At 35.5% G+C, this 12,341-nt stretch overlaps 1 protein-coding gene across 1 annotated transcript; it reads right to left on the bottom strand.

Annotated features, from left to right (window-relative positions):
* Positions 1 to 2,608: 2,608 nt before the first annotated feature.
* Positions 2,609 to 10,485, bottom strand: LOC141377967 (sialoadhesin-like). Its single transcript, XM_073924200.1, has 11 exons — positions 10,272 to 10,485; positions 8,191 to 8,205; positions 6,728 to 6,768; positions 6,138 to 6,515; positions 5,765 to 6,052; positions 5,390 to 5,683; positions 5,004 to 5,297; positions 4,745 to 4,859; positions 3,329 to 3,397; positions 3,152 to 3,170; positions 2,609 to 3,049 (listed from the first exon to the last, which is right to left on the bottom strand). The coding sequence occupies exons 3-11, from the start codon at positions 6,762 to 6,764 to the stop codon at positions 2,993 to 2,995; spliced, it is 1,551 nt and encodes a 516-aa protein (XP_073780301.1). The 5' UTR covers positions 6,765 to 6,768; positions 8,191 to 8,205; positions 10,272 to 10,485; the 3' UTR covers positions 2,609 to 2,992.
* Between the last annotated feature and the right edge of the window lie 1,856 nt (positions 10,486 to 12,341).

Below are 12,341 nucleotides of genomic sequence, written 5' to 3'. Positions count from 1 at the left end.
GATAGAGTACGTAGCTCAAAACCTCTTCCTCCAGAAAGAAAACCACAAAGAACGTGCACATGAGGTTTTAGATTTTGCTCATGAATACCATGTTGAGTCCCTTCATCTAGTCTTTACATAGGAGTCAACAACACATCTGATATGAAAAAAAAAATGTGTTAATTATCAAGGAACAATTTGTGCATATGTCATTTCATAGTGGGTGAGGAGAACCAAATAGTGTTGTCACCTGGTGACTTCTCTTATGAAAAGAAACCATAGTAAAATGCTAGTAAGCATTGGTTTTTGGCAGTGATGTGTGGTGAGGTTTGTGGCTAGTGAGACACTTTCAGGGTTATATTTATAAATACATGCACCCAATATATTTGCCAACTACTATGGATGTGACACGATCTCGGGCCATGAAATCTCACGAGACTAAATCACGACAAGATTTCTCGTCAAGGTGAAAAGTTGTCTCATGAGTTGTGATGTTATGGTGGAGCGTGACAACACAATCTCACGGCAATTCGTAACTTTTTGATTTAGTGGCTAGTTTGTATGAATTCGTACAATCTAATTCGTTCAATTTAGTACAACTTGCTCATCCCCCAATGAAGGCTGGGTTTAGGGGTGGGGTTAGGTGCCACGCCTCCTTTTTAAAATCATACAATTTCGTATGACTGAACTTATACTAATTAGCCACTGAACTAACAAAACGTAAAATACTTACGTTTCCTCATGAGATCAGGCTGAGCGTGAGGGTGAATTTAGCACTGAAGATTGGAGGATGGATTGGATTTGAACCGCACATCAACGGCTTTGCACACACCTTACAGGCTGGCCTCGGAGTTTAGCGTCACTCATTTGAGGTGCGTGAGTGCGACATAATGGATATTTTTTGCTACAGAGGTTTCTACAACTGCAGCCACGCGTATTAACCACGACTGATAACATGACGAAAAACCACTTTATATGCTTAAAGCTATAAGCGTCTTAAACACTAATCGAATTAAAAGATGTGGAGTATTTCCAGTTCAATCACATTTTTAAAGTGCAGTACAGACATGTAAACGACATAATCAAACTATTATTGTTGTGTAGGACTTTTAGCTGGATTTTGCGACCTTTGGCTGCATTTTCCGTAAAAAAGGGACATCTGACTGCACATCCCTGGTTTTTGGTGCATTGTAGAACCACAGTTCAATCACAGTCTGATAATTCAATAACAAATTATTCTCAATAGTGTTCAAATAATGTAAGATTTGTGAAATTTGAAGTATTGCGTACATCAACAAATTTTGGTGTGAATGAACTACAGTATTTGGAATTTAGCACCATTGACCAGTTCCTCTTCTTAAAGTGTTTCCTTCTGTATTCTGACAAATTGGGTTAACAGTGTTCACAAAAGAAAATTAGGTGGTGATTTCCCCTGATTTTTTAATAGGTTTACTGATTAATCAGTGTGATTTCTGTAACACTTTACAATAACAGTACTGTACATGAATAATGATGTATTATTATGTAAACTAAACATTTCTTTATTTTGAATTAACGATGCTTTTTTAGTAGTGTGTAGTTGTTAACCAGTTAATCCACAGACTTGGAAAGTACACATTTAGATGCCTATAAAAAGCAACACAAAATTTTTCAAATGAACTTTAACTATATATCAAGAGCAATTCAAGATCTAATGATGAAAACAGAACTGAATATTCAAACATAAAAATATAAATCAAGTTTCCAAATCAAGTATTAAAACCTTTAGCTGTGTTGTTGATACATGTCTGTTTGAAAATTATAATTTTGTTAAAAAAAAGCATAATTTTACGTGTAATTTGAGTTTTTATTTGTAACATGATACAATATTGAAGTGTTTTAAGCTATGCTTAAAATAAATAATTGCTTATTCACACGTACTCATACCCATGCGCCATATGGATGCTTGCAAAAGTAGTATAATTTATGTTTCACTAAAATAACTAACATTTAATAAACATATTGCACTGTAAAATACATGAACTTGAATTTATCTAAGCTGAAAACATTTAGCTGGTTGCATACATCTCTATGCATAAAATAAATATTTGGGCATGATGCATTTAACAGGAAACTACTCAAATAAATGATTGGAAAATGACATTTATTGTTTTTGTGATTATATATATATATATATATATATATATATATATATATATATATATATATATATATATATATATATATATATATATATATATATAATCACAAAAACAATAAATGTCATTTTCCAAACATTTAGGAAATCAGGAAAAAAATATAGCTTAAAGGGGCTAATAATTTTGTCCTTAAAATGGCTTTTAAAAAATTAAAAACTGCTTTTATTGTTGGCGAAATGAAAATATTATCAGACGTACTGTGAAAATTTCCTTGCTCTGTTAAACATCATTTGGTAAATATTTTTAAAAGAAATTAAAAATCAAAGGGGGGCTAATAATTCTGACTTCAACTGTATATATATGTGTGTATATATATATATATATATATATATATATATATATATATATATATATATATATATATATATATATATATATATATATATGCACACACACACACACACACAAACACACAATTAATGACAGCAGTTAATAATACGTTGCACTAGCACAACAAGTTCAGGCCTTTATATGACATATGACAAGCAGAGAGTAAAATATGAAGACACAAAATACAAAAAGATACAAATACAAGATTTACAAATGCTATTTCACTTAACATGCGTATATGGTTTAATCATCTTTAATAATAACCAGGTAAAAAGAAAAATACAAAAAAAAAAAAATAGATGCACATAGTAAACCTGTATACTAAATAAAGCTTATAAAGCGTCAATACGTTTGAAGATTGAGTCCATAAAATGCTTAACAACTTTTTTTTTTTTAAAATCATTACTGCTGTTGATCTTATATAAAGCTGAATAAAGTCGATCATTTTTAAATGCTGTATTGGGATCATTTCTATTGTTTGCTCATCAGATATTTTCATACAAATCTTCCAAGTTGACGTATAAATCTGCTTCATTTTTACTCTAAATGAAATATTTAAAGAGGATCAGATTTAGATGTGAACATATTTCAGTATGTATTAGTCTTGCATACTGTAATAATAGCAGAAATAAATGAATACTCACTGGTTGAGGTTTTGGGTCACTGATGTGCAATGAAACAAATACAAAAGTGGAGTTGTTTATTTTAAATCACATTGGTTTGTTTTTGCTAAATAAACATTATAAAGTATAAAAAAATTGAGCTTCCACATATTGAAGAAAGACTTTTAGAAATGTAAATATCTTTAAAAAGCGCTGTACCTCTTTGGTGACGGCGTGTGGGGTTTGGATAAAGGATTGTTTTCATACACAGCACTTTCATTGTTTAGCCTGAGAACAGAGGGTGTGAAGAAGAAAAAATGTTGATAGTTTTAATAGTCAACCTTTTCCCTTTTGTTTGATTTCTTCATTATTTACTGATCAATGCTTTATTAGCAATTTCTGGATGTTGGCTAAAAATGATGAACATCAGATCAGTGACTTTTAAACTAAGATGTTTAAACCTATGCAACTATCTCCATACTGTATTTTGATCTACATTGCTTGCTTTATATCATTAAGTAAACATCTACATACATAAGCAAATATGGCAGAATTTAAGCCGTCATATACTAATACAGGGGTTTCCAAAATTTTCAGGCCACGACCCCCAAAATGACAATGCCAGTGAGTCGCGACCCCCAATATATTCTGAGGTGGTTATAAATACAGAAACCTTGCATGCAGTGGAGCACACACACCAATGGACCCAAGTCTATTCTTCTTTTAATTTTTTTTACAGTATGTATGAGAGCTGTAAATGTGCAACAAAGTTTTACCAGGTGTTATGAAATCTGCTGCATCTAACACTATTGCTGTGTCTTTAATATAATGTAATTACCCCAGGGGTTGCAATCCAATAGAAGTAGTAACTATAAGCTACCATAGTAACTATATGGTATAAACGACTATTTTTTCTCTTCAGTAGGTTATGGATAAAATATGGTAATTCTTATGGTTTAATAAAAATAAATAGATTTTTGGAAATCATCAGGCGACCCCCCTTCGTTGTCCCGCGACCCCTCGGGGGGTCCCGACCCCCCACTTTGAGAACCATTGTACTAATACACAATAACATATTCATAAGAAATTGTTGAACAAATTAACTCACACAACAATCTTTTTTTGTTGTTGACAAAAACTGTTAGTGTTTCTAATTATTGCTGTTGCAGCAGATGCTTTTTTTGCTGGGTTGACAAAAGCAAATGTAAACATTTGCCTGAGGAAATTGCATATAAAGTCAATGCAAAGGCTCGAATATACTGTAGGTGAATTTATATGACCCAAATGATGCTGAATGAGGAATGCATCAAATTTGCCTCAATGGTGTCTTCTGCACAAGTTCTAAAACCTCAGCTGAAGTGAAAAACACATGTAAAGCTTGAAGCTAAAGAGTTAAAGATATAAGACAATGCTTCGCGTTTGGTGTGAACTCAGCATTGAATATTTACATCCAGGTCATTAAAGACCCAAATATGCAATAATGATCAATCTGATCAATCTCTCCAAAAAAAAAAAACCCAGAGACAGTTTAACAGACCGAAATCTGCTTTTTAAATCAAGTCCTCCTGTACTTATACTCAATAATTGAACATCGTGGCTGATAAAATGAATCCAGTTTTGTAAATAAATATTTACCTGAGTCGCTTCTTCCATATGATGACTCCAACAAGTATGCAAGCGAAGATAAACACAAGTGAGGGCGCCAGGACGTAAAGACCTATAATCTTTGATCTAATGACCATCATGACTGCTTTATGGTGGAAAATAAATGAAAGGGTTAATTATTATTATTAGAACAAAACTAAACATATGATCAGACATCTCAAAGGCATTGTAATGGTGAATTGAACATGGAAATCACACACTTCAAATGCTACGCTAACTAATTACTTACATGGTACATGTAAAGGAACAAATGCTGTGATGTTTCCTCCGGAATATTCTGCAGAGCAAATCAGCTTCTTTTCATAATCTTCTTTTGTACCAAGAAAAGCAATGGTGGAATACACGAGTTGATCAAAACCAGAAAGTGTTTTTGTCCCCTCTGAGACCTGCATGTTCTCGTAGTTCCATGTGATGGTTGGATTCTCCTTCTTACAGGAATGGTGGACGGTACAAGTGAAGTTCTGTGTGACGCCCTCAGAGACTTCTGCCATTTCAGGCTCAATTGTTATGTTATGTTCAATGCCTAACATAAAAATGTACATATCATGAAAGCCCCCACTGTGACATTTAAACTGACTAAAGCACACATTTCTGTCCATATTTGCGTTTACTCACATTGCACATATAAAGCAACAGATGCTGTGATGTTTCCTCCAGAAAATTGTGCATTGCATGCTAAATTCTTCCCATGGTCTTCTGTGGTACCCAAAAATGTTATGGTAGAATAGGCGACTCGATCAACACCAGAAAGTATCTTTGTCCCCTCTGAGACCTGCATGTTCTCGTAGTTCCATGTGATGGTTGGATTCTCCTTCTGACAGGAATGGTGGATGGTACAATTGAAGTTCTGTGCGACGCCCTCAGTGACATCTACTATTTCAGGCTCAATCGTGATGCTTTGATGAACACCTGAAATTTAACATTATGTGTTTGTGTAGGATCTTAATAAAAGTATTTTTAAAATGCAATTCTGCAATGCATTTTACTCACATAATGCACTTTTGTCTTTTGCAGCTGATGTATTTATGCCACCATGATGTGTTACTGAACACTCAAAAACTGTGTTTTCCGCCTTTATGACACCTGAGCGTGTCAGAGTGATTCTGCACTGACCGTCTTTACTACACTCTTCATTTATTTCGTCAGATCCTTCAATACCGTTCAGAGTGATGTTTGGTTCGCTGTATGGGCACGTGTGGGAAGCTGAACATGTTACTGTAATCTTGTCCCCCATCTTCTCTCCTCCAGAAATACTGATGCTGGGTGGCTGTGGGTGTGCTAAAACAGAAGAAATTACACAATTAGGTGACATTCTAAAAACTAGATCAGTAGTCATAGGAAGAAGAAAAACATTTTCACATACTGTTGACATGGATTGTAGAAGTGACATCATAGAATCTGTTTCTAGCATTTTCAGGGTCGATCCATGCGTATATTTTCTCTCTATCATGGGACTGTTCCAGGTTTCTGATCAGCAGACTACAATCACCACTTGAGTTTCCATATAAGTCAGTTTTTCCTCTGAACTTGTCAATTACTTTATTTTCTTGGAATGGATCATAAACTAAAGGATAAGTTACAGAGTGCCAACGATACTGATACCACACAACTTTAACTTTAATTTTGGGTGGGTTTGATTTGTAGCTGAAAGAACATGGAATCACCAGACAGGAACCTTTGAGGCCGTGAATTTCCTTTGGCATTCTCACTTCCCATCCTAAAGCACTAAACAGCAGAACACCTGACAGACAAAAGTTGAAGAACAGTGGTTGTGAACATTAACTCAATTTTGTTTGTGGGTGTACACCAAACTTTGTAGTCTGCATATTTGTCAAAAGATTCAACTGGACTGCAGTAAACATTTATGTAGAGCTAGCTGTTATGAGATGATAGGTAAATCTTGCCAATTATTGTGACAGTGAAATTCCCAAAAGAGGAAGGCAGATAGTGTACCTTGAAATAGTAGACGAAGCAAAATCGATGCATTCATGTTTCTGGGTCAAAACATGAACAAAACACAAAGTTAATTGTTAATAGTGGATCAAATTAATGAATTAGCAGTCAATGAATTGTGTCCTGCATCAATAAAAGGGATAGTTCACTCAAAATTCATTTACTCACTCTTCACTTGATAAAAACCTATTGAGTTTCTTTTTTCTAATGAACACAAAAGATGCACCCACTGACTTCCATCAACCAGCATTCTTCAAAATATCTTTTTTTGTGACAAACAGAAGAAAAACTCAAAGGTCTAAATAGGGAATTTTTTTTCTTTATGCTTTTCACAAATTAGGTAGTAACTTCTTTTGAAATGTAAACTATTTTACTGTTTAAGTTTATTTGACTTTTATTGCAATAAATCTGCAATAATCTTCTTTCGCAAAAGTACTAAATGTGCAAAAACTGTTTACAATGAGGTGACATTATCCTCACTTCTCAACCATTGAACATTCATTCATTCTATTTCCTTCAGCTTAGTCCCTTTATTCATCCGGAATCGCCGCAGAGAAATGAACCACTAACTTTTCCAGTACATGTTTCACACAGCGGTTGCCCTTCCAGCTGCAACCCATCTCTGGGAAACATTAGGCTAATATTTGTGCATAAACATATCTAGATATAGTAATAAACATACCGTTTGTTTGAAAACAACATTTTTTGTCATCATTACTGCAAACTTTTATAAACGATTATATCATTAAATGTGGAGGGGGGCCTTGCAATATTTTTCGGGGAAAAGGGGGTCTCAGGCAAAAAAAGGTTGGGAACCACTGTTTTAGCACATATACTGTCAGGTCTTTAAACGTTTTTGTGTCTCAGCCACAATTACTATTATTCACACCCTCCTCCCATACCAGGATTGCTGGTTCAGCCTGTATGGCATGTAGGTGTTGCTTTTTTAATAAATTTGCTTTTAATAAATATTAGGTTTATTGAATTGCTAAAAAAAAAAAATCTATATGTTTTTAACCTGCAGCCCGGAAACATTATCTTTACCCTGTGACTATAAGTAACAAGAAGAACCTCTTTAATTAACAGCACTCGTATAAACTCTGTAGCTATGAGAAAGGGGGGGATAACAATTGCATTAAACAATGACAGTAACGAACACGGGGGGTGGGGGGGAGGGGAATTGTCCAGCAATTGTTTACCTTTTTGTGTTGCAGTTTTTCCCCTTAACTCACCTATTTTGAATTTTGCTCAAACAAGTAATAAATCTCAAAGTCTTACAGCAAATAAGTACTGGAATAAAAGTTTGTCATATCGTTTTGCATAAAAAATACTGATAGACAGTTGTTTTCAGCCACATTGCTCTTTGATGGTACACAATGCTATATGCAAACTCAAAATAGATTACAGTCATCTTGAGTAGATGGTTGCTAAACCATAAATGAACATAATTAAGACCCTCTTACCTTCTTAGTAGTCTTCTGTAGTGGATTGGGAAAAGCAGATTGCAAAAGAAAAGAAGTAAAAGAAAAGCAAAGGGTGTCAGTGATAAAACAACACTGTAAAAATTATTTCCTTGGTTTTACTGCGAGTGCATCACACCAACGCACTTCTGCGGTGACGCCGTGGTCAACTATTGTTTCCTGAGAACGTCTCTGTGACTGACAAGTGAGACTGTTATAAAAATAAAAAAAACACAAATGGTAAAATTTATAGGGGACCTATTTTACCACCTTTTCAAGATTTAAGATACATATGTTGTGTCTACAGAAAGAAACTTTGAGCTGTAGAACATTGTAGCTGTTTTTGTTGCCTGTGGCTTTAATGCAAATGAGCTAGTTCTCCCCGCCCACCATTCCCACGAGCGTGTCAGAGCCATAGAGATCACTTGGGGTGCTTTCACACTTGGTTAATTTGCCTGGACCGTACCCAAGTTCGATTGTCTCCCACTGCCACCTCCTCGGTTGGTTTGTGTTCCTACTATCTTTTTGTCTTCTGAACCCCGGTACGCTTGTGCTACTGTTTAGTTCACGGCCATTGCTAGGTGACGGTCACAAAAGCAAGTGCCGAAATGGAAAGACGTCCGCACATTGCGGTCATTCTGCTTTTGGTTTTGGACATACAGAAAGCGACTCGCGTCCATCTACCACAAAAATATTATAAACATTTAGATCATCACACAGTGTCTGCAGAAGCTGTTTTTGGAGAAGACAAGCAGACATCATTGTGTATCACTGATTGCCCTGACTCAGTCACACGCGTGACACCAAGGTACGAAACGTGACACAGACAGACAGACACAGACACACACAGACACACACACACACACACACACACACACACACACACACACACACACACACACACACACACACACACACACACACACACATGACACACACGAATGTTATGAAAATGATAGTTTGTTGTACAGTTGGCGGTACCAGAGTTTGCATGAAACGTACCCCAGACCGCCTCTTTCAGGCGGACTCAGGTACGGTTCATGGGTGCGCACATGAGTTCAGAAGACATTTACACTAGCTAAACGTACCGTACTATGACGTCAAACGAACCCGGGTGCGGACCAAAATTGCTAGTGTGAAAGCACCCTTATTGTTGCTGTGATGGGTGTAGCCTTCTCCTACTGCATCTCACACATAAGCAGCACAGTGACAGGCAAAAAGCAACAGATCTCTCTTACTACAGTAAGAATTTTACCAACGCTTATTTGATGTATTTGTTGTGGAGTTAATTCAAGCCTTTCGTCAACTACGTGTCACACACAGTGCCATCACAGTTTATGCACGCACGCACATGTCTAGCTTAGCACTGTTTTTGGACAGCAAACATGACAGGATAATTGTTAATATACACTGCTGTAAGGACATCCGTTATGTTAATATACAAAATAAACCTGATTTAAATTCATGAACCAGGATTGAAACTGTTACAAAGTGGTTCAGACAACGGAGTTGAGGATCTAAGTGCAGCGTCTTTTTTGACAACAGTAGTCAGGCAGGCAATGGCCAATAACAGGAGCTAACGGGTACATAAAGAGTAATAAAAAAAGAATAGTCAATACACAGCCAAAGAGATCAGTTCAGGAATCAATAAATCATTGTTCAGGAAACAATAAACAAGCGAGGTCAGGAAACATGGCACGGCATTGGAAAAAAGGAAAACGCTTCGTAGTGTCCACAAACAAGACAGCACTGTGTGTATGTGCATAAATAGTAGAAAATATCAGTCCATGAGTTACCAGCTGTTTATGTAATCAGTGGGAATGAGGAACTGGTGTGTGCGAGGTGCATGCTGGGACTTGTATTTTGTTAATGTGGTGTGTGTGTGCGTAGTTCTCCACCAATCCGTAGTCGCTAGATTGCTGGTGATTGTAACAGAAGTGTCTTCTTTAATAATTGTACTGACACTCTGCAGCTGTGGTGATGAGTTACACAGTGATTTTACTGTATTTATTACAAACATGCACTGTTTTAAACTTGTAAAACTCATTCTTGAGGTGCTTATAATCACAGCGAGCTGAACAGACCTTTTAATCTCAGTTGCTTTGCACACGTCCTGTCTTGTTGATATGATTATATGCGTTACTTTTTAAAAATGCTTATACGTGGCTGTGAATTCTTCTATTCTTTACACAGAAATCAATAAAAAAAATCTGATAATATAAAAATCTCATAGAGGGACAATCTATTTGTGCATACATATCTAGTTATATAAAGTTAGCATTAGCTCTACTAAAAAAGATCTGGATGTCATATTAGACAGCAATTAAACTCTTGAAAATCATGTATCCCATGTCACAAAAACTGCTTTCTTTCATCTGAGAAATATCGCAAAATTAAAAAGTATGCAATCCATCTCAGATGCAGAAAAGCTAGTCCATGCTTTTATGACTTCTAGACTGGTTTACTGTAATGTACTGTTTGCTGGCTGCCCAGCATCCTCTGTTAACAACTTCAATTAGTACAAAATGCAGCTGCCAGAGATCTTATCAGGTCTAGAAAATATGATCATATCACCCCAATTTTATCCTGCTTACACTGGCTGCCTGTTAAGTTTCATATTAAATTTAAAATATTGCTTCTTACATATAAAGCTTTAAATAATCTAGCTCCTGTTTATCTAACCAACCTTCTGTTTATCTAACCAATCTTCAAACTCGCTCTTTAAGATCTCAAAACTCAGGGCTTCTGGTAGTACCTAAAATAGCAAAGTCGAGTAAAGGAGGTGGAGCCTTCTCATTTATGGCTCCCAAACTCTGGAATAGCCTTCTGATAATGTCTAAGGCTCAGACACACTCTCCCAATTCAAAACTAGATTAAAGACCTATCTGTTTAGTAAAGCATACACTCAGTGCATCACTTAGCGCAGGGGTGTCCAATCAGTTTTGTGGTGGCCCGCGAGGCTTTTTATAAATATTAATAGAATCTGGCCCGCTACACAAAAATGAAAGCAATTCAATAAATGACCACCGGGCGTCGCTATTACATTTTTATTGATCAGTTGCAGTAATGAAGGAATATAATATTAAAACACATTATGAAACAAAGCATCAGGCCTCCAGCTCTTACACTGGTGCCGAACGAGATCAAAAAGTAAAACAATTAACAGCTGCCCTATCAGCTCAACAACCATTTTTTTCGTGCTAATAAAGTGCAAGAAAATTATACACTGCACTGCAAAAAAATGCTTTTTTTATTTATATTTTTTTTGTCTTGTTTCAAGTCCAAATATCTAAAAACTCTTAAATAAAGGAGAATTTTCTAATTTGTTTTGAGAAATAATATGCCAATATTAAGTGGGTTTTTCCTTAAAACAAGCAAATTAATCTGCCAATGGGGTAAGCAAATTATTCTTGTTTTTCCTTTTGACATAAGATTATTTTGCTTACCCCATTGGCAGATTAATTTGCTTGTTTTAAGGAAAAACTCACTTAATATTAGCAGATTATTTCTCAAAACAAGACAATATGTTTTGTTTGTCTAGAAAATTTTTCTTGATTTGATAATTTTTAGATATTTGGACTCGAAACAAGACAAAAAAAATCTCAGTAAGAAAAGCATTTTTTGCAGTGTGGCTAGCTATGAGGTAGCTCAGCTAATTGCACAGCACAGAAAACCCTTCACTGAAGGAGAATTTATAAAGGATGAGTGTTGCAACTGTAGTTTGCCCAGAGAAGATTCAAGTTTTTTTAAATACTTAAGTCTTTCTAGAAACACAGTTGGATGACGAAATAAAATAATTCCATAATAATATACACACACACACATCTATCCATCCATCCATCCATCCATCTATATATATATATATATATATATATATATATATATATATATATATATATATATATATATATATATATATATATATATATATATATATATATGCGTGTCTGTGTGATGTATGTAAAATTTGGCCCGGAACAGCGTTTTTTTTTTTTTTGCATCTGGCACTCGGCCCAAAAAACACCACTGATTCGATCCAAGACCAGCGACGAGATGAACCCCAAGGTTTCCATATCCTGGACCAGACCGTATCCTGAGCAGCTACTGTGATGGTCATTGAGGAATGGAGAGCATGAGACGGATTTCTGTGACGC

Source organism: Danio rerio, chromosome 15, assembly GCF_049306965.1.
Source record: "Danio rerio strain Tuebingen ecotype United States chromosome 15, GRCz12tu, whole genome shotgun sequence".
Lineage (NCBI taxonomy): Eukaryota > Metazoa > Chordata > Actinopteri > Cypriniformes > Danionidae > Danio > Danio rerio.
This window is presented reverse-complemented; position numbering and strand designations above follow the sequence as displayed.